This window comes from Emydura macquarii, unplaced genomic scaffold, assembly GCF_026122565.2.
Source record: "Emydura macquarii macquarii isolate MOO-44397 ecotype Brisbane River unplaced genomic scaffold, CSIRO-AGI_Emac_v2 contig_1363, whole genome shotgun sequence".
Lineage (NCBI taxonomy): Eukaryota > Metazoa > Chordata > Testudines > Chelidae > Emydura > Emydura macquarii.
Genome location: NW_027131500.1, coordinates 17,139,236 through 17,162,860, shown reverse-complemented (window position 1 = coordinate 17,162,860; position 23,625 = coordinate 17,139,236). Strand labels below are relative to the sequence as shown.

General features: G+C 38.3%; 1 protein-coding gene across 5 annotated transcripts in view; it reads left to right on the top strand.

Moving 5' to 3' along the window:
- Positions 1-19,607, top strand: part of TMEM144 (transmembrane protein 144) — a 28,380-nt gene extending 8,773 nt beyond the window's left edge. For 4 of the 5 annotated variants that reach the window (XM_067551832.1, XM_067551830.1, XM_067551831.1 and 1 more), the window contains 9 exons: positions 1,222-1,321; positions 1,818-1,898; positions 3,617-3,698; positions 4,877-4,953; positions 5,651-5,769; positions 7,584-7,703; positions 10,071-10,168; positions 12,113-12,166; positions 14,141-19,607. In XM_067551832.1, coding sequence (XP_067407933.1) covers positions 1,222-1,321; positions 1,818-1,898; positions 3,617-3,698; positions 4,877-4,953; positions 5,651-5,769; positions 7,584-7,703; positions 10,071-10,168; positions 12,113-12,166; positions 14,141-14,224 — 815 coding nt within the window. In that variant the 3' untranslated portion in view covers positions 14,225-19,607. Of the gene's footprint in view, positions 1-1,221; positions 1,322-1,817; positions 1,899-3,616; positions 3,699-4,876; positions 4,954-5,650; positions 5,770-7,583; positions 7,704-10,070; positions 10,169-12,112; positions 12,290-14,140 lie in introns of all 5 variants that reach the window. The other variant, XR_010920501.1, reaches the window with a different exon arrangement.
- Positions 19,608-23,625: the final 4,018 nt, after the last annotated feature.

Genomic DNA, 23,625 nt, shown 5'->3' with positions numbered 1-23,625 from the left:
AAAGTAGTACCAGCACCAAATAATATCCATGTTTTATAAGGGCTGAAGCAACAGAAGATGCTAAAGTTACCTTAGTCATATGGCACCATAGGCTGAATTCTTACATTTTAAAAGGCTATAAGAAACTTATTGGCCAAGTTTTTCAAAAGTCTAAAGTTAAGCTTCTAAATAAGTGACCTAATTTTCAAGAGTGCTGAGCACCCAGCAGCGCCCACTGGCATCTGTGCATAAGCATTGTATTTCCTAATTTTGTCCTCAGATTGTATTGATATAAATGAAACCTTAAAGAAATATCCACAAAAGAAATGAATGACACAGCCTCCCAGAGTGCAGAGAGGAGCTTGAGTGTTTTAATTTAGTTGATCAAAAGAAACATGACTAGATACACTTAAGCTATCACCCAGTGCAAGGCTTTTTAATAGGAAGTATTGCATAAGTCAGACAGTTTCTTCACCTTAGCAACAGAAATCTCCCTAAATTGCCTTGATGTGTCATCATGCCATTGGTTGTTTATAGACCACAGTTTGAGGGGTCACTGTATTAGTCAAAACTAGAGCCATTTTTCCCAAACCCTCCTCACATCCAAACTTCAGGAATTAAGATCAAACTGAATGCATACACAGAAACAAAATGTCCCAGGTTATGTGAATTAATACTAAGTTGGTGAAATTTTGAATACCCATCTCTACTTTGAGTTCAAACTTGGGTCAGCAAACATGCAGAGTAGAACCAACTTAACCCACTTTAATGACAGAGAAACCTTTGCATAATACAGACATTTTCAGGTTAGTAAGTAAGTTGGAAGATATGATATAAAAACTTGAGAATACTGCATCAAATAAATACAAAGTAATATGGTCTCTTCCTAAAACGTGATCTTTGAGCAGAGAGATTTAGGACCAGAATACCAATGATTCTTGTAGGGTTGAGGTGCATTAAAGACCTTACACACAATGCCTTCGGCACCTTCCTTTTGTAAGCACCAAATTCACACCAAGAATAACTTTCAAAATTGTGTATGATGAAGAATTGAAAAAAGCGTGTGCACTTTTAAATATTTAAAAACAACATCGTGTACTGCATATTGACTGTGATGTTGCTCAAAAGAACTGATCTTATAAACCACATTGAAATACAAAGTACAAATATAAGCTCTCAATTTATAAACCAAAATATTTTGGTAATGGAATAATTTTGCTTTTGTGTTTTTCCATATTGCAGGTAACATTACCGTTGTCCCCATTGTTAAAACCATTGGTTTAGGTCTGGGGCTTTTAATCTGGGCTTCTTTTAATTTGCTAACTGGCTGGGCAAGCTCAAGGTAAACACATTTAAACTACACACTGTGCATGCATTTCTTCATTAATAACTCCAATGAAAACACTTGCCATGAACGCAAAAGATTTATCAAATAGAAAAGATTTTTTTCTCCCAATAAAAAATTCAGGCTAATTGTACTCCATTGACCCTTATATACAAGATTCTTAATAAGAAGAAAATGTTTACTGGATCTCCTTTGCAAAAGATACTCACTCATCTGATTAAATAAAATCATTTTTCCATGTGCAAGTAAAATGCTGTTTGTATTTTCATTATTTTCTTTATCATAGTAATTGTGCATGGTTAAATTAATTTCCCCTAGCCTGGGCATTTACATGCCTTTTGACAAAACTTCACTAAGCATGAGCCCAGTCCCGATAATCTGGACTTCAGTGGGACTACTTGTGTTAGTAAGGATTTCCAAGATTGGACTCTAATTTACAATTTGTAAATATATCATAAATGGAATCAAATAAAACTGTGATTAAATATTCCAGGTTTGGTTGGTTTGGAATTGACCCAGAAGAGGTATCAAAACCCACCTTAAATTATATTGGAGCTGGACTTTCAGTGTTAAGGTAAGTATTCTTCCTAATACACAACAACTTTTATTTAAAAGATCATAGATTTAATGACTAAGGTGTTGATTTAATAGGTCAAGATGTGTATTAGTTGAATAAATTTTGCAAATGAGGTTAATTTAAGACTTAATAAATTGGCTTATCCAGTGTGACAGAGCAATATTTTCAGAATTAGACAAATGTTCATTCCAGTTCAATGGCAAAATGGGTCTTCATAAATGGAGAAGCACTTTTATTCCAATGGACATGTTAAATACCATCCCAGATGTAGATTGATGATGTCATGACGAAGATGAATTCCTCAAATGTTTCCCTTTGCAAATTATTGTTTGGCAAAGCCTTCTTTGGAAAAAGCTATCTCCTGGTGGAGTTTGCCTCTAATCAATCCTTCAGAGGAGTGGAGTTTGCCTCTTCTTTGCCCCTTTCTATAGACTAGGCCACATGACTCCTCCTCAGCCCTGGCAGACCCCTTGCATTTGACTGGAAGCCAGGGCTATTCACTCTATCTCTTGCCTTCAGAGGTTCTTCAGACCGCAGCAGTGAAGCTCTGGAGCCATAGTGCCAAAAATTCCCCAACCATGGCATCCTCCAGGATTCCCTGAGAGGCCTCCATTATTTATTTATATATGGGAGTAGTTACTCTAGGCAAGACACTTGCCAAACACTTAGGAAGGCTGGCGCTCACAGTTTAAGCATTTCATCTAAGCTTCATGGGCCTGGAGGTAGAACAGTGAGTGTTTGCCTAGTTTTCATGGAGGAAACTTCCCCAGTATTTCTCCCTATCGTCTTAGGAAGGAGAAAAACCATATATGATGGGGACCCTACATTCCTTGCAATTAAAAACAAACCCTGCCAATCCTGATTGCACTTATTACCTGATGAAATTTGAAAATTACATTTGTTGGTAACCTACTCCTGTTTAAACTTCAATGTCCTACACTCCTACCAATCACAGAACTAGGCTTCTGGAAGAGGGCCTTACATTTTCAATTGAATATAACTGAAAAACATGTAGGACTAAATAAAAAATATATATATATATATATATATCAGAGTGCTGCTTGAGGAAATGGTCCTAGAATTTCTATTCTCAGTATATGTCTCAGGCAAACTAAGTTCAGTAAGCTGTTGAGCCCGCTGATAGAAATGGTGAATGTAAAGGTGTGTTAAAAACATTCTTATTATGAACAAAATTACCTTTTAGAAACACTAATTCTGGTAAATGTAGTATGCCTTTGCTTTTTGGAAAGCAGGTCTCATTCATTTTCTCCTCCCCCTACTCCTATCCAATGGAGGGTATATATAGAATTTGCTTTAGAATATCCCAGTGTACATCTGCTGTAGTTTGAAAATGCGTTGCTGGGCAATGGTAACTGTCTTTAGAAAAATAATGCAATGATATATGAGAACAGTGACATTTCCATCCTATTATTATGACAAAAGATGATATAAGGACTTACTAAATTTTAAAAAGTAGATATGATCATATTATATACTGGTATTTAAATTCATTTGGTTAAGATTAACCAGTCTAGCTAAGAGTTAATTTCAAGATATATTGAAGTGTGACATTGGTTTGAAAATGATGAAAAATAAGGAACAAAATGAAAATGGTGATTATGCCCTCAACTATTTTGTGTTTGCCCCAGGACATTAAATGTTATGTCCTCATGAACTGATGTTTGGTCCATGTTAATGTACTTTTCTCTTCACAGCACTATCATATTTCTTTTTATAAAAAGTGAAGTTCAAAGTTCTTCAACTTCATTAGAAACCACCCCATTAATGGGAGAGATTGTAAGTACTCTGACTATTGTTTTACATCACTGAATATGCATCAGCATAAAAAGAAAAGCAGTTACTTGATGTTAACTAGATTTGTCAACATCCATGGTCAACTGGAGATGCCCATTTATATGCACTTCTGTTTATAGATCTTTTAAAATCAGTGACGTTTAGCAACAGAAACAGCATTTCGCAGTAGTCTTATTGTGACTAGCTTGGCATGTTTTATCTGGTTCACAAGTCCTTTTCCATTATGACACAGATTCTGTAAAAGATTGAGACTGTTCCCCCCACCCCTCCCATGTCAAAGAGGGGAAATCATTTAATTACAGCTTTTGGAACTAAAACTGAGCTGTAAAAGTAAGAGAATATTAGATAAAAGGAAGCAAACATTGAGTCTTGACAGCTGGATTCCCTACTGCACAGCACAGCGGGGAGGCTGGCAGGGAAGTAATTATGTCTCCCTGTTTCTTGCCCCTTGCCTTGGCACAGGTTAGAGACCTGAGGCTGATGCCAGATGGCTATTGTCCCTTATGGAACACGAACCAGTCAAGGATAACTGGAGCACAGCACACTCCAGTCAGTCACTATCCCTCCTCTCTCTATGCTGCCTGAACTGGGGACTTCAGGGAGGGAGGTATAGGAGCCAGCTGTGCCCACTGGGATTCTCCCTATCAAGGGAATTCTCATCAAGGGATTTGTGGGTGGACCAAGAAAGCAGAGAGTGGCATAGAATCTGCTTTGTAATAGGGAGGGATTCAGCAGGCGCATGGGAAGAAACAAACAGCGATGGATATGAAATGATACTAATGATGGCGAAGGATGCATGGTCAACAATAACTTTGGAAAGGGAGAACAAACAAAACCTCGGGATTGAAGGACCCACCAAATTTAAGGGAAAACATGTTTTGAAATCCAAAACTAGATTCAGGACCACATTCGTAATTGGATTCTCCCTCTACAATGTGTTGAGCCCAACTCCCACAGTCAGACAGCTCTGAACTTTGAAGCATTTGATATCCTGATCTAACCTTTTTGGCTTGGGTCTCTCTCTAAACCCATGTGTCCTGACTTTCATTCAGAAGATTTTCCCCCTGATGTGAGACTGTTCCATTTTATAGCAAAACATACACTTTTTTTTACATGTTTTCCAAAACATTTGACACTAAAATTGTAATTGTTGTCAACAGTCAGTCAACAATTCTGAAAATATCTATTCTGATGCTTCATGGGTAGACAGTCTTTCTCCACTACAAAAAAGAATAATGTAAGTAGTTACCATTTCTTTTCTTCGTTCTGGCTAGTTGACCTGGATTTCTTGAAGTTGCTACAAAATAGTATAGGAACTTCTGCGTCCTGAAGTGCACTGTAACACCTTAACAAATGAATAATAATTTTAAAAAATGTTAGTACTATAATGAAGAGGTGTAAATGCAAAACTACTTGGATACATTTTAACTAGACAAAAGTATTTGTCCTTCTAATTGTTCAGTGTGCTCTCCCTTACTGGCCACAATATTAATTACAATTACGGATCATCTATCAGGTTGAATGCAAGACTGTTTTTATTTCCTCTCTACACAGACTTTTACCTACTTGTTATACGTCCTTTAGTGGTCACCTTGTATAGTGATGCTAAATGTTCACAGCTACCACCACATCATAGTAAAGTTCATTATTGTGTCTTATCATTAACCTTGATTGTAAACTCTTTAGGGCAGGGACTGTCTCTTTCTTACCTGCTTGTACAACACTTAACTCAGTGGGGCCCTGGTTTGGGCCTCTAGGCACTACTGTAATATAAATATAATGTGACAGAAGGTGTAATTTCTGTATCATTACTAGCAATTTGCATAGTATCATTCTAGTCCTGGATGTCTTAAGTATATTATCTAGCCTATTGGTTAATAATGGCTTCCTTTCTCTCGCTTTCTTTCTTTTTTTTTTTTTTTTTTTTTTTAAAGAGGCTGTATCCTAGCAGTAGTTGCTGGAATATTGTATGGTTCCAGTTTTGTGCCAGTGCTTTACATCAAGGACCATGGTAGAAGAAATGGAACTATATACACAGGAGCAAGTCAATTTGGTAAAGGCCAATGAGCCATTTTTATTTCACCTTATAACTTCCGTATATCCTATTAGTTGGACTTGGTGTAAATGGACTCGGTGATTCTTGCCATGCCTCCTTGTGCTATGTGGTGACAAAGGAGTCAGTGGGTCTGATTCTCCATTACCCTTCTGTAGTCATTTATAGCTGTGCAAATTGGGTGCAATCATTCCCATTCTGAGCTGGTAGTGTTTTACATCCACTTTGCCCAGGTGTAAGTGATTACACAAGATGTGAGGCAGTGGCTGATCAGGCCCAGTGAATGCCAAACTTAACTCATGTTTAGACACAATTTTATTCACAACAAAATGTTTTTTCTTTGAAGTATTTTGAAATTCAGTCACATTTTATATTTATTTTTCTTTTAAGGCTATACAATTTTTTCACTGCTGGATTGATAGGCAATATCCAAATACTTAAGGAGCCCAATTAATATAAATGTTTAATTTTTTCATCCATTTTTCAGCTCATGCTCTCCTTTTACTGTGCAGAAAATAAATATATTTGATGTTTACATTAATTGTCCCCACACTTAAAGGGTATTATCAATTATGGGAAAATATAGAGACCAGCTGTTTTAAGAGTGGAAATGCAGCCAGACAAGACAAGCTTGATTTTCTCCCTAGGTTGCAAGTCTCCAGTGGCATTAATTCCACCTGGGGTGCGTGTGAGAGAATACAAGTGGTTACTCCCCTGACCTGGCCAGCACAGCGCCACAAGGGGTAAAATAAGGGCATGAGCCCAGCCCAAGCAGGGGAGACATTGATTGATTGATTGATTTAGCGCCTACTAGTGGAGCTGGTAAAGAGCATTTAAAGCCATCCTCCCCCAGGGTTGAACTTCCCTCCCTTGGCCGCCTCCCCCCCCCCGCCTTCGCAGCCTTATATGCTTCTCATCTATCTCCCAACAATTCATGGGTATTGACTACTGTCATGGTAGGAGTAGAGCTTATAACTTGTCCTCCTCAAGAATAGAACGAATTCCTAGTTAGCCAGGTGTGAGACTTTTGGCTCCATGTCCAAATGCACACAGAGCAGAGGACCTAGAAGATTGCCCAAATAAGGAAACTGTCTTATCTACTCTCACAATCACCTCAGGAGTGCAGCATTACGACAAACACAGAGAATTCCTTTTCTTCTTGAGTCAAAAAACATTGGTGCCTAAGTGCCAAATACACTATGGGCTTATAAATAAGATAGCGATCAAATTGTTCTCCATGTCCACTGAAGGTAGAACAAGAAATAATCCCCTTAATCTGCAGGTTTAGGTTAGATATGAAGATAAACTTTCTAACTATAAAAATAGTTAAGTATGATAACAAGCTTCCAAGGGCGGATGTAGTAGAATCTCCATCATTGGAGGTTTTTAAGAACAGATTAGACAAACAGCTGTCAGAGATGGTCTAGGTATCCTTGGTCCTGCCTCAGCATGGGGGGGCTGGACTAGATGATCTCTTGAGGTCCCTTCTAGCCCTCCATTTCTATGATTTTGTGGCATAGTCAGCCCAGTGGAAGCCCCCTATATAATTTAACCTGCATGATTGACCAACTCCTTCTATAATAGTATTTGTAGTCATGTTTGTATGATGTGGACAATGCAACAAACTTGTTTTGTTTTTCTTATTTTTGTTTTATTAAAAATGGATGGCTAATGACCAAACTTCAGGTTGCTAGTATTAGTGTCCTAGGTGTTTTTGGATTTGTGCACACTATGTATGAAACAGCATAGAATAAGTTTAGTAAAAAAAATATTTACGTTTTTATATCTTCACATCTGTGCAATTTCTGTTTCAGATTTAGACTATGTCTTTGCACACTTTAGTGGAATCTTTCTCACAAGTACCATATACTTTTTGATCTACTGTGCAGTCATGAAAAATAAACCTAAAGTGTACCCTGAAGCCATAATACCAGGTATGACTATTCAATCAAGTAGCTATTAATTTAAATTATTTTCCTCTAATCATTCCAACTGTACTACTATAATTATTCCAAACCATGCTCTTTGGATTATAGTTAATCTTGGAATTATGTTCGCTTGACTTTTGGTATCTTTTGAAAGAGCACATTTATTAATACATGTGAAAAGGTTGGGAGACAATGAAAATTGTGGTCCAATTTGAAATGTGATGTTACATGTTAACGATGTTCTGGAATTGACACTTTGCCAGACGTGAGAACACATTGTCTAGAAAATTATGACTAAGACCTATATATCACATTAACCTTTGAAAATTTTGGAACTTTTGTAAGGGTAGGCATCAGAAAAATATATCCTTTTTGTGAAAGGCCAGATGGTGAAGAAGTCTCACTGCAAATGTAAAAACAAACAATTGAATAAACTCTTAATTCAGTAGTTGTGGGAACATTTGGATTGCCTATATTTTTCCTGAACTCAGTATCTAGCAGGATTCTTGTGACACCCATATACGTTAGTCTTAAAACAAAAAACATTGAGCTCAAACCCTTGTCCTGTTATTAAATGATCAGTAATTAACTGGTTTTTTTCTAGTTTAATGCAGTGAATATCACCCATTGAACAAAGCAAAACCAACAAACAAAAAGCCAGGCTAAATAACTCCCAGACCCACATATGAATACAAAACCACAGTTTCCTAAACAGCAAGTAAAGCAATTACTCCACATATGTGCTCTTTCATTTGATAATAATGCATTATTTTACTACATGGTTGCCATTTAGAAAAAAAATATTTTGTTCACAATGGGGATGGGGAGAGGTTCTCTGCTTAAATTTCTGATCACTGGCTCTGCTGTAAATGTAAAGAGAACAAAAGTATAATAATTAAATTTGCCTGGGATAAAGACCAGAATCTGAAAGAATGATTCTTTTGATTTCAGCGGAAGTTCTTCTCTTTTCAGCACACCCTATCAATATTTATTTTTGCTATTAACATTAAGGCATATACTATACTTCAAACTTTGTCTTTATGTTGAGTAACAGAAACATTTAAGATATCCAGTTTGACTATCAATATTAAATATAAACATTGGGTTGTAAATCTATTTAGAATATGTTTCACATCAGTCCTGACTGTGTCAGTCAGATCCTACTGTAGATGTAGTGCACAGTGAGACCAAGCCACATCTCCAGCCAGGGCTGAGCTACCTGTGACCGACTGATAATATCCTGTAATATCTTGAACAAACCTTACGGCATTAAGATAAACTTAATTAAATAAAGTTAAACCTTATTGAATTAGGTTTAATATCTTTGGGGTACGTCATATTAAAAATGCAGTTGTGTATTTGTTAATGCATGTACCTTCTCTAGTAGGTAGGGGGATGTTGATGTACTTCCTCCATTATCAACCCTTTGAAGCCACCCCCCTGTACATGTACACTGGTTCAAACTGGATCCTCCAGGAACCAACAGACACAGAAAGGGTTTTTTATCCATAGCCTAGTTTTAAACCAACTCAGGGCCTTCTTTCTGACATAGCAAATGGGCAGGACTTTTGGTCCATGGAGAGTCCCAAACTTTAGGGTCGAATTGGAAGTACTGGGCCCCTGGAGGCCTCATAAAATTTGGGTGTTTGCTCTGAGCTGAAGCTGTGATGAACTTATAACCATAGGGAATCCCCTGGGGAAGGAGATTGAAGGACTGCTCTTGCCAGAATTCATGTTAGTGGTGAGCTTTGGTAAGCTTATTAGCACATCTGTAGATTCTTTTATTATTTTTTCTGTTGTTTTCTCTGTAATGCTTTTTACCTTAAGAATAAAGAAAGCTTGCATAGGAAGAGCTGTGTGGTACCTTATAACTGTAATAATTACACCTGTTAACCATCTCTGAAGAGAAAACAAGCAAGTGTGGTAAGGCAGCCTGTCTGTGCTGGGAATAATACATTGTAGGCAGGGAACTGTGCAGCCTGGAAATTCTCCAGAAAGAGAGAGAGAGACACACACATCTCCATCCAAGAGCAGTGGCTGAGAAGCTGGAAACCTCACAGTGGGTGCCCTTGCTGAACCACTGAGGGGAATTACAGGTGCAGTTGCCTTGAACTCTGACACCACCTAACTGCTGCTCACCCAGAAACACTCCATGTGGAGTTAACATTCCATGGGCATTTCTTTTGGAGAGGATGATTTTATCCCTTGAGGTTAGATGTAGATAATCAAAAACAACTTGTTAAAGTAGTTAACATTCTATTCAGATTCTGTTTTACATTTGCACATAGTAAATTGTAATGTCTTTTGCAGCCTGCTGCACATGGCCTCTATTTTGCTGTACATAGTTTTCTGATTGGAATTTGTTATTTCTAGGGTTTGTTGCTGGTGTACTTTGGGCAATAGCCAATTGTTGCTGGTTCATAGCTAATCACTACCTCAGTGCTGTGGTCAGCTTTCCAATAATCACTGCCGTAAGTACCTTTAAAAAAATTGTTCATTATGTCACTATTATTTAAAATGAGGGTTTTCTTTTCCCTTTTTTCGGATAAATTTGCTACTTTGAGGTATCCAGCCTCTTGATTCAGTCTGTGGACTTTTCTCAAAACCCCCTACTTATGCTTCTCCACAATTGCCTTTGGCTTTTAGGAACATGTGTAGTTATGACAACCACCATCGTGGGTGGTATCAGGGATTGAACTAGTGACATCCAGAGCTAAAAGCACGAGTAAGAGAGTCAGTCTCTGTAATAGACTCACATCCTCAGTAAATCAGGCACAAAGGGGTGTGTGTAGCACACGCTGATCACTTGGTTATCTGATTTCATCTGGGCAGTTACACTGTGTGCTTTATTTCTCACCGTGATATTTTCAGTCTTTAATAATTCAGATATTAATCTTTGTGTTTTCAATACCTAAAACATACTGTTTATTACAAAGATTAATGGTACTATTTGTGTAACTGAGATGAGTAGGAGTTGACCAATTTTATTTACATATATGAGCAATACATAGGAGCATTGAGTCTTTTGTAGCTGCATAAGTTATATCTTCACTAGGTAAAGAGCCACTTTGCCAGGTACTCTGTGTCACTGGGGGTATGTCTATACTGACGGCGGCAAAGTTGCCGCCATCAGATCGATCTTTCTGGATCAATTGAGCGGTCAGCGTAGACCTGCTCAATTGATCAGGAAGTCGACGCAGTAAATCCACCCCCTCGAGTGGCGTAGCACTGCGTCGATGGGAATGCGGTTCCCATTGGCTCAGTGCAGTGAAGGCGGCGCGTAGAAGGGAAGCACAGCAGTCAGTGGGAGTTACACAAGCTACGCAGTCTCCCATCGACTGCCACCAAATTTCCAGGTAAGTGTAGACCAGGGCTGTAAGATGATGCTGCAAACCACCTTATGCGTTAATGCATGTTTCTTTTTGTATAGGGTAACTGTAGTCTTATGGTAGCTATCAAGACTTTAGTTTTGCATGAAATGCACTTCTTTACTTTCAATCAAGATTACTACCTCTCTGCTCCGTTTTAGGGATTGGCATCTTAGGCTTTCAGACAGCACACTCCTATTATTGACCCTCTTCCCCCTTTTCTAAAGGAGAGGTGTATTCACTTTTCATATAATATTAAGTGTAACATGAGAACTCATTCATTGCTGTGTATTTTAAGTGACATCTTTTTGTTCGTAGTATAATATTTCCTGGTGTGTATTTAATAATTCTTTCCTTCTGGCACCAGAATCATATGATAGCTTTTACTGGTATTTCCAGGTGCTCTTCATTATCACTAAGTTTTCTGTCAGCTAGGAAAACTGTAGTGTGATGTTACTGATAAATGGTAGTTTTACAACCTGTCCATCTGGTCTGACTGTGTGGATTATCCAGATTCTTGCTAAATAAAAGAGGATGTAGTTTTAGTCTTTTGCTTTCATGACAAATGTTTAAGGCAAACTTTGTTCAACTAGTTTAGTTGTAATAATGAAGTAAGCATTCAGAATAACCCTGGTAGCTGCTAAAATGTTGTGCAGAAGCCTGAGTAGCCTCCTCCAGCCTGGACAGCATATGAAAATCTGAAGTGAGACTTGCTCTTTGGAGAATATCAAGAACAAATATAGTGGCAGGTTCAAGATTGTGGCCCTGCAGTCTAATTTAGGTACAGATCATACCCTCTCCTCAGAGGTTTTCTCCCCCTTTTCTTCTTCCTGCAGGATTTACTGAAGCTTCCTTTAAAATTTTTACAACGTTTATGTTTTTGTTCATGAGCATTTACAGTTGCATTCTACAGTAAGGAAAAGTCTGAATTTTCATTCCAGACAAAATAATTAAATCTAATATAGCCATCCTACAAGAAGTATTGGGAAAATTGCCCATTTTTAAGAAATGCTATGTATAAAAAAAGAAACTAACCTTGTTCTTTAGGGCCCTGGCATTGTGGCTGCTATGTGGGGAGTCCTGATATTTAAAGAAATAAAGGTAAGTCCAATAGTGTCCTAACTTTACTCTCTCTTTTACCTGTGTCCGAGTTCAAGAATTGCATGTGAAACCTGAGACTTGAGGATACATGGAACAATATCGTGTCCATGCGACTTCTCATAAGTGAGTAGATACAAGATGGAACTATGAACATTTTCTTAGAAAAATTACTCTTGCATGACAAAGTTTGAATGAAAGCTCCCATCAATCTTATCACTTTAGAAGAATGAAAACTTGAATTCCGTATCTCATAGACTTTAAGGTCAGATGGGACCATTCTGATCATCTAATCTGCACAACGCAGGTCACAGAACCTCACCCACTTCTGTAAGAGACCCTTAACCTATGACTAAGTTATTGAAGACCTCAAATTATGATTTAAATACTTCAAGAGAATCCACCATATCTGTTTAAGGAGCAGTTGGATAGCATGAAGGACATTTAGCAGGATCAGGAGGCAAGAGCCCAGGAACAAAAGAATATTTACGAATATAACAAAGATTTTTTAATGTTAAATGTGTTTTAGATTCACAAGGACTAACATAACTACATTAATAGAGTTCTATTTTTGGATGTCGGAAAGAAGATTTTGGAAGTCTTATGCATAGACAATAGGCTTAGCTGTAATTTTAAGATGTATATACTTAAAAAGTTTCTCACATTTTGAAAGATTAAGAGGGGAATACTGCTAAAATTAGTATTCTCTCTAAACAGCAGAGGCTAAGTTCTACCACCATAATTATAGTTGGATGAAATATTTGTCATAAGTTTTTTTTCCCCTTAGTTGAACCGTTGCTTGCTTCTAGTTTGTGAAATTTACATAAAATTGAAGAGCTTTGATTTATTCATTTTGAAAAAAATTGAAAAGCCATTTTCACTTTAAAAGTCATCCTTGTGAAATCTGAACAAGCTTCTAGAGTTGGTGGTGCCACTGTCCCATGAGTCACATGGCCTAGTGCATTAGGCACATACATGCCTATGAAAGGACCACTGGCTGATGCTTAACGTTCTAACCAGGGTCCATAGGTTAACACCTAAATCCCTTATGGTCTAATTCCCATTGATCTTAATGGGAGTTAAATGCCAAATACCTTTGAGGATCTGGGCCTTGGGCCCTTTTCCAGAAAAATGCTTAAGATCATGCAAGTACATGAAAGTGTCATTGATTTTAATGGGACTACTCACATACTTAATTTTACATATGTGCTTATGGATACATCCACACTTCAATAAAAACCTGCAGCACAGAGTCTCAGAGCCCAACTTAGTTGACTCAGGCTTGTGGGGCTTAGGCAGCGGGGCTAAAAATTGCAGTGTAGACATTTGAGCTTGGGCTGGAGGCCAGGCTTTGAGACTCATCCCATCATGGGGTTTCAGAACTAAGGCACCACACCAAGCCCAAATGTCTACACTGCAATTTGAGCCCTGTGAGCCCAAGTCAGCTGACTGGGGCTTTTGCTGTTTGAGAATTGTCCTTGAGTAGAATGAATTTTCTCAAAAATATTCAAAGTTATTTATTGAATAGGTTTTGTGAATAATTCCTATATAAAAACCATAGATGGCTGTGTAGCTTACTCACTGTGAACTGCTTTGTGAACAATTTTTATGAACTGAGGCCCAGCTCCTTTTGGAGTCAACAGAAAGACTCACATTAACTTAGTTGAGCAATGTTTGGCTGGGTTTGAATGGACATATCAATCACATTCTGTTCCCTGACTGGAAGAAAGTAACTCTTAGAATCAGGTTTCTGTTGTAAGCACTCACGTTATATGAACTCGGGATTCACTTTCCATGAATATTCACTTAAAATTTGTTTCTGATAAATGCCATTCCAGGAAACTTGCTTATTCATTAAATCTACTGTAAACAACCCAACTTCACTTTCATTTTACCCCCCCCCCCTTTTTTTTTTAAACACTGTTTTATATACAAATGATGACATTACATTTTTCATCTCTTTCTTTGGCTACACAGGGACTGAAAAATTATCTTTTACTCTCAGTAGCATTTTGCGTCATTTTGGCTGGATCACTCTCCACAGCGTTTTCTAAAATTTGAAGGGATTGCCTGGACCAGCAGATGGTGCTAGTGGTTAATAAAAGAAAAACACTCTAAGAAGACTGAATTTCTGACAGTCTAAACTAATTGATACATCTTCATTCTGACAAGAGACAGGTGATATTCATAATTCAAGATTTTTTTATGACAACTGAGAAAATTCAGCATAGTTTGTTTCAGATATGAAACGAGTTAAGGAGAGCGTGGAATAAATATATATATGTATATTTTTAAATACATTGGAAGATACCGGTGTTGTCTTTCTGGATGATTTTGGGACCAAACACTGGGTTCAAAGGGTTTCAAATAACTTTATATTTTTTGTTATAGTCTATTGGTCTATAAGTTATCATTGAATCAGGAGTTTTAATTCAACTTTGCAGGTTGGAGGATAAAGGGAATGTTAATGCTGGGTTCTTAATATTTTACTTCCTTGCAAGGCAGAACACTTGTTTTAATATATTGTGTGTTTGGCTTGCTAGGGGTGGTATGCAAAACAACTTGTCAACAAAGTAACCATAGTATCACTGAAGCTAGATTTGTTGGGGTTTTCTTTTTTAAGACACTATCGGTTAAAGTATCAGTTTACATTAAAAATGTTTATCTTCCATTCACCTTATAGTTTTGAATGTAAAGCTTTTTTGTTGTTGTTGTTGAAATAGTCAATATTTTGTTGATTATCATCCTGTTTTGTTTGAAAGTAGTTTACAGTTCATTTAAATTACGCAAATGTTAGTACCTGGGGCATCATTCTTGAAATATTGTTTTCTAAAATCTACTCAGTTAAAGTAGAATTGTGAGGAACTATGCAATACCTTCAGTGTAAGAAATCTAAGTATGTTGCCAAATTAAATATACACTTAAGAGTTGGACAGGCAGCATCTATTGTGCATTTTCTGAATAGTTGGGAGTTTTTCATGTAGCACATTTCATATTAAAACTAAGGATGTCAAGGAAACATTTTGTAATTGGTTATCCTAAAAATGCGTGGTAATTTCTATGTTGTCAAACAGATTTTTCTGAAGGGCAAGTTGCATGTGATGTATCATGAGTCGATCTGCATGTACTGTTTCAAAATAGAGTAAGACTCCTCTTAGTGACCAAACAATTGTAAGGAGCAAATGCTGTCTGAAAGCGCTTTGCTTTATGCCAAAAAGTTACCAGGAACATAAGGGCAAGAGTTGCATGTATTGCTTGCATGAAGATGGGGTTTAAGGATAAAAGTTGTCAAAGTGTGTGAAGTGTATAATTGTATCTCAATCTCAATCACACCCACAATTCCCTCATCCCTACCAATCATGTGGCAGGGATGTGTGGAATGATATCGTTCTAACCTCAGGCTTCAGGAGGCTGCCTGAGGCCCTTATGTCTAATGTTGTTCAGAAAATAAGGGGGTTTTCCCCCTGTGGAAAATATAAATGAAACAGGAATTAAAAATACTTTGGGAATGAATTTTTGTTTTCCAGTCCAAAAAAAAAAAAAAAAACCCAACAATTTTAGGAAAGCATAGATTTCTGAGCCACACTGGTGTCTGAGTTTACTTAATGAAGGGGACATATTTTCTGAGTTTAAGCAAAATTAAAGTGCATGATATCCTGCATTTCTGGGCCCTTTGAAAACACACATCAAGGTGAAAGCCTCATGTTTTTCTGTTCATCATTGTAGGCAGATACCTGCTGTGCAGGATCTCCACTATTGCTGCCTATTCATATAGCCACCCCCCTATACTTTCACACACAGACAGTTTTGCCTGAAGTGAGGCACCAAAATTCTAATACAGACACCTACATAAATGGTCTAAGATTTTCAGACATTCTGAAACTTTTCAGTAAAATCAAGTGGAGCTGTATGTATGGGCTCATCATAAAGTGTGGCCACTTCTAGGTATCTTAAGTGTAGGAGCCCAAGAAATTTACATTCTCCCTGACCGTTGCGTATGTGCATCTTGGTACCTAACCACATATAAGGGGACAAATCATTGAATGTCTGGTCCAGTCTTCCCATGACAGTTTCTACTCTCTTCCTTGCTCAGTTATTAATCCCAGCCTAACCCACAATATACATGTTATGTCAGTAGGAACACACCACATTTCTAAATGCTTCTACATTTAGAGCTTGTTTTATAGCAATAATGAGCCAAATCATCAACTGGTAGAAATCAGCAAAGTTTCATTGATCTCAATCTCCTACAAAGATTTAAACCAGATGAGGAATTGGCCCAATATTTCTTGCTGGTGTTTAAAACAATAAACAGCTATTAAAAATTAATAGCCAGAACAGAGGCACACTTTGCTTAGCCACTGATATAGAGTTATGTTCCCCAAAAATAGAATAATTTACCAACCATTCAACTCCCTGACCACTGAGTTGCCCACATTCTCCAGATACATCTTGCTTCCTGAACCAGATGGACAAGTAGGAATAAAGACCTTCTTGATCCTTTAGGTTCATCCTGGACCCTGCATAAGAGGCAGTGCTTGACTGGGCAATCCCAGAAAGGAATTGTAACTATATTGTAATTTTGCCCCTGATCCCCTCTTGCTCCATAGGGAAGGGAAGCAAGTAATTACAACCTTTAAGTTTGCAGCTCACTTCACTCCTCATGCTTGGCCAGCAAATGTGAAGGGGGTCAGGGCAGAGTCAAATCTCTGCCCACACCCCATAGCAGCAGTATCTGGAGAGTAGGGATTGCTCTCCCCACCAAACCCAAAACCTGGGTTGATTATGCTTGTTCTCCTTGCTCAATCTAGCCCTAAAAATAAGATTTATTAATTTTTATTACCTTGCAGTTTAGCCCCTCCCTTTCCCTCAGCAACAATACATTTCTCCTGCACTTCAGAATGGGTTTGTCTCAGTTTACGTTTGGGATTCCTTGATGTATTTCAGATGTCAATTACTGGAATTCAGACATGGTGGTGGTAATTTTTTCTGAAAGGATTATAATGAAAGAAGGGAGCAGCATTACAGGAGTTTGACTGGCAGACTGGATGGTTTAGAGAGAGGCTGTTTCTCTCATTACCACCACCTCCAGGTAATGGTTCTAGTCTGACTCAGATTAGTAGTGGCCCCACCTCTTTACAGTGCAAGTGCTCTTCAGTAGCCTGTGTGAAGTTAGTTGGTAGTGGCTCAGTCTGATTCCTAGTAAGGGGTTAACCATGAGTCTCAGCAGAGAGTCCAAGGTCTGAATAAGCATGGAGCCTAAACTAGCTTTAGAGCAGAACCTGTAGGACGTGGTTGAGGCAGATTGGCAAGCAGTGAAGAGCCTTGTATGGACATGGCCTGGGGTTTTACCTTCTGTGTTTCAAATTCCAGTCCATCTGTTGCATTTACAAATTAGTGGGTTTAAGGCAAATTGGAGGTGACCACTAGGCAGCTTCTGTCATGCCCATTCCCATTTCAGTACGCTAGCCTTGACAAAAATGAGTCACACAAACACACCTGGTGGTTTGGGTGGATTTTGGGTTTGTTTTTTTTAAACTCCCACAGTAGGATTCAGTTTGTTTAATTATTGGCAAACTGAAGAGGTTCTTTTAGTTTATTTATTTTGTTTTTTAAAATAATTCTTATCACTCCATAGGGACTGTCTTATTTTTTTGCCTTGTACAAGGTCCACTACTTTCTTAGCACTTGAGTAGTGAGGGAGAAATAATTTGTGCATTCCAAGGATAGAGCCTCCCCTGGATTGCTGGGGTTCTGCAGAATCTCAGCTTCCATCTGAAAAAACAAAGTGGGTTTCTATCCCTTCTGATAGTGGAAATTGCCATGGAAATGCAAACCGATGCACTGGTGTCTCATCAAGTCTGCAGCCAGTCACATTTAAAAAACATTATGAGATGTGTGAATTACTACACTTATCTCAGTGGGGCATTGACTGTGAATCCTAATTATGAACACTGAAATGTCAGTGTTACTAAACATTTCCTTACTGATAATTTTACAAAAATATCTAGCCTGTGTTAAACTAGTGTAGCTAGATATACCTGTTGTAGCTTTACTTCCCAGGAAATATTTTTTCAGAACGGTGGACTATCAGGATGTATGTTTTTAATATGTAAATAATCCAATTTTGTTCACTTCGTCCTGAGACACTTGCAATTTAAATTTCAAACAAAAATTAAATTGGTGTTTGCTGTGCTCTGTTTTGAAATGTTGGACTAGTATGGAGTTATTTGTGGGTCTTTTGTATAATCCATTGAGCTATGCCCATTTAAACCAGTTGAAGATCTTGCCCAAAATATTTTTGAGATGTTCTTGCTGTCCTACATGATCCGTATATTTGATAATATGCAAATAGGACCAAGACAAAGAAACAACATGGAAGGAAATACTGCTGCAAATATTTTCAGTTCAATTTGTCCATCAATTTGGGTTTACCTAGCAGCATCTTGCATATTATATTCAACTGTTTCTGTCCACATTGGTCTTGGTGTGGCAATCCTTAGAAATACATGAAGTTTAAAATTAATGCCATCTGTACATTTGTTAGAAAAAGAGGAAGTGGGAGATTACCATCTTTGCTGTTAATCTGCATGGTGCTAAGGATTTCTGATGCTTGCCTATTCTTTCTCCCTGTATTATCTGGATATGGTCCTAGACCTTGGTTTTTGACTATTAGATCAGTTCTATAGTTTATACTTGCTTTTATAATCTAAATTAATAAAGGTACTGATGCTGTCATCTGGAAGAAACCTCCCTTTTTAAGCACTCCTAACGGTTGAATTACTGGTGTTTTTTTTAATTTAATCAGCAAAACTGATGTCTTTTTGCATCAGTATATACATATTTAAATCATATTTCTAATATTTCCTTTCCAATGTTCTTGTTAATGCAGAATTAAAATTCAGAGTCTGACTTGAGCTTTGAGCTTCCTTACAGCAGACGTAAAAATGAAATGCCAAGCAAATTTATGAATACCCCATCAATTGACTCAAATGTCAGTTTTAATTAAGAACTTGTTTTCAAAAGAAATTCATTTTGAAGGTGCACTATGCAATTGCTACGTGTGACAAATGGATTCCACTTTCTTAAAAATAAAACTGATATAATGCTGATCAGAGTGTTGTAGTTGATTGCAGTTTAACAACGATCAGTACACTTTTAACAATGTCACATTTTATGCTCATGCAAAATGTACATTGTTTTATACCAAATGTTAATATAAAAATGTTAATTTTCTAGAGTTATTTAATGAAAGCATACTGTGAACAACCAACTTTGTAAAGTTATTATTTGGAGGGCAACTACTGTTTTTGTTCAGTGTCGGGCATAATGGGGTCCCAGTCCATTACTAAGGCTCTTAAGTGGTATGATAATGTAAATACTAAATGGTAGTATATTGTGTATAACTACATCTGATTTAATTAATAAATCTCTAACTTTGCTGAGCCTCAGTCTCCTCCTCTGTAAAATAGGAATATATTTACTGACTTTTTACCTAAATGTTCGTAAAGTGCTACACAAGTGTAGTGCATTATTGAGGCATATTAAGAATAGGAGGAGTAAAATGAGTGATTGATCCACATAACCAGCTGGCTTTCAGAGAAGTGACAACATTCCAGTCAAATTGCACTTGTGAAAAATGAAGATGTTTTTACAGAGTTTAAACCAATAGGATCACTAATCGAACCACACTATATTGCAAAAATGTCTGAATTGCCTTTGTCAAAAATCTGACCTACAAGCAATGAAGTGTTTGTGTCCATCTTCAAACTAAAAATCAAGCTAAGTTGTAAAGTATCTAAAGTTTCCTTCCTAGTGAGACAAACCTTACCAAAAGCCATGCTTGGCCATTTCATATGCTATTAATTCACAATCCATAAAATACACAGAAAAACTGTAACTATGGCTAGATACAACATTCTCTCCAAAATGGCAAAGTACTTTGTCCTAGGTTCAGCCAAGACTTGAGTGAATTCTTGGCTCCATTGAAGTCACTTGGTGGCAAAACCCATTGATTTCAGGAGGGCAAGGATTGCACTCCTTCAATGCAAATGTCTGCGGTTCATGGTACCCTGTGGAAAAAGGGGGACACTAGAGATACGACACAGCCCATGTTGTCTAGCAAAGTGATTTCTCAATTGAAGTGTTATGTGGGTCTACTTTCAAAGCATTATCACTCTACACTGACACGAAGTTTCTTTGTTCTGGGAGGTAGTTATATCACCTTCCACTTTAATTGCAGCTCAACCCATTTGTGGAATTCACTGTTGCTTCATATAGCTGCACATGGTGAACACCAAAACAAACAAACAGACACTGACTTAGGGCCACAATCTTGTGTCTCTGCACTGCATGTAGGGGGGCAAGAAGGGTAGGGGGAGAAGAAAAGCAGGAATTCCTCATCCGGTTTTGTGGAGACTGGAGTGGAACAGTGGCACACATAGAAATTCATGTAAAGGGAAACTGGGCTAAGTGCAGCTCTCACTCCTTTCCCTGATTTGGGTAAGTAGCACTCTCCCACAGCTCCCCCCCCCCCCCCCCGCACCTTGTCTAGTATGGAGAGAGTCTCCTTTAATCTATTTTACCTTTGGAGAAAATATGGCAACTGTCCCTCTTGTTTCTCAAAGTGCCTATAGACTCCTGCGTGAGCAGTGTGTGAAGGACATGGGAAATGGTGGTAAATACCTTATGAATATTATACGTACACCTCTGTTTTCTATATAACTAGCAGGAGTTACATATGCATCCTCAGGAAAAGGAATAATAGTTTCAGATTGCCCCTTTAACTAATGATGAATGGGACAAAGCAGGCATTACTCCCTTTGAAGTTTACCTCGGACTCTGTGGAGATCAACTGCCTGGCAGTGCACTCTGGAGAAAAAGTCCCAGCTTATACCACAGGGCGGAAACTCAAAGAAAGTTGGGACTGATAAACAGAGCCCCTGAAGAGTGGGGGAAGAGACGGGCTGTGGGGAAGACGACTGAACCCAAGTCCCCACATATGGGAGGGTGCCTAGAAGAAGCTAGGCCTATGGAAGCTTTAGGTAGGCTAGATAGAACAAGAGACTATTTTAATACAAGTCTACATGCATCCTTTGATCCTCTTGTTGAGGTTAAGCTACACTAGGTTTAGAAAAGGCTATCGTGGGTCACTGTATTCACCTACAGAACTCTCAATTCCCATAGGGAAGCTTGCTGTCACTGAACCCAGTTGTCCGTGCTGAGCAATCACAGCTAGTACAAAAGGTTTGCAGAAGACCATCTGAAAGTGGAAGAATTGTGTGATTCCACCCAGGATAGATGTAGACAAGCGACCTGACTCTTGAGGGGATGCATTTAAAGGAGCATGGGAGAGGGCTCAAAAGGCACAGGTCGCCTTGAGCTATGACATGTATGGCTGGCCACCTGCAGTGTCAGAGGGAATGGAGTCAGTGCTCTGCTGCACTACACTATATGGCAACATCCCCCACAAGCCCACAGAATTGTCCTAGTCAGCCAGTACTGCACAAAGCACTATTAACTCCCAGGCTAAACTTCCTTACTGTCACCATTGGGTCACTGCCTAAAGCATCACCCACAGAGACCCATTGTTCTTTTCAAATGTGTTTTGTAGGGAAAACATTTTTAAAAAAGTTAGGTGAGCTGTGCTGCCAGGGACCCCAAGGTGAAATAAACCCAGATCTGCAGGGAAATCCTGGAGATTGTGGCATTTCACTTGCCACATCTAGAGGGCTATGCCTCAAACTTTTCTGCAGGTTAGGAAAGACTCTCCCCCTCCCCATCTGCCTGATTTGACGATTTGACAGTGGGTTGTAGTTTGCTAAGCAAGTTTTTTCCTCCCACACATAATTTTTTCTACATGGGAGGGATGATTTAGCCTTAATCTTTATTTGAATAAAGATACTTTGCAAGCTATTTAAGGATTTAGTAGGTTCTGCCAAGCAGCTGGCAACTCTATAGCTAGTTGGCCTGTTCAGCATAATTTCCTTGTAGCTCTCCTAAATTGGAGCTTATAAACACTTATTTTACTGTATTTGAATTAAAGTGCTGGGATACTGGTGGTGACTTGTAGATGAAGACTGTATAGTAAACCTTATCTTATACATAAAAAAAAAGTTAGTGCAGAAGAAAAACTTCTTACACTTTCACCAGGATTTGGCAGGCATGTTTTGAAATCCCACTACTTCACTTGTGAGAAGCCTTTTAGGTAGGACTTTGAATTTAGTAGACATTTAAAATTTTTCTGCTTTTGAAGACAGTTTTATATAAGGGTTGATTTTATTCAGCTATGCTTCAGTGTGCATTAAAATAATCTCTCCTTATAAACGGTCTGCTGCAGAAGCTGTTGAAAGCTAGTAGCATAGAATTTGATGGGGGCTCTTTGCTTGTTTTGTGTTTTCATAACTGAATGCAATAGTTTGAAGTGAGTCAGAGAAAAGAGCACGCATATCCTGGAGGTCCCATGAGAAGTAGCGTGACAAGCTTCTTGAAGAAAAAGACTGTTTCCTATTATTACTGTTTTTATAGAACATTGTTCACACGTATCAAAGTTCTATTCAAATTTAAGGCCCCCTCCTGCACCAATGGAGTCAAGAGCAGGATTGGGACCTAAATAGAAACCAATATACTAATTTACTTAGGGCTAAACAATGGAATTTAGCCACAGCATGGAGTAAGGGGTGGCATGTAACTGTGCCATTCCAGGGCACCTCTCTCGCTGCAGATTGGAAATAATGTACTGGAGCCCTCAAAAGGGTACAGCTTACTTCCTCCCTTGTGCCCAACCAACTTTGATTGCTATCATGTGGGAGAAGAAAAACATGGTGATTTGCCAGAGGTTAGCAGCAGGGCCAGGAGTGAAACCCTGGACTCCTGAGTCCTTATGGCCTAACTACTAGATCACAGTGCCTCCCACTCATGTGGGGTGGTGAGGGAGTGCTTGTCCCGTGATAGAGGCTAGTCCATATAATGGGTTTTTGAATTTGCTTCTGCTTGCAGCTGGGGGATTTAGTCCTTTGACCTAAATGATGGAGGTTTATGCTTTTAGCACTCTGATGCTGGGTTCAAACCCCACAGTTGGCCCAGATGAGAATGGTAGAACATGTAATAAAAATGCTACCGATTCTGATAGTACCAAATATACAGCAACTGTAGCAAGTGCAGATGAAAAGGAGATAGGGCAATTTTCCTTAATGTTCTGGAGCTTGCTATCCAGGAATAGACGCTTAGGGTTTTTGTTTTTTTTAAACCAAGAGACAAGGAGACATGAACTTTTGAAAACTGGCTGTCAAACCAGACAAGTGGCAAGCACAACAATAAAACTACCTTTGAATGTATAAATAGCCATATAAAACTAGGAAATATGAATATAAATGTTCAGAAGTGGAATGTTCATTTGCGAAATACGAGCAAACAGGCTCTCTCACAATGCAACAGCAGCATTTAACTATAGAGCTGCATGT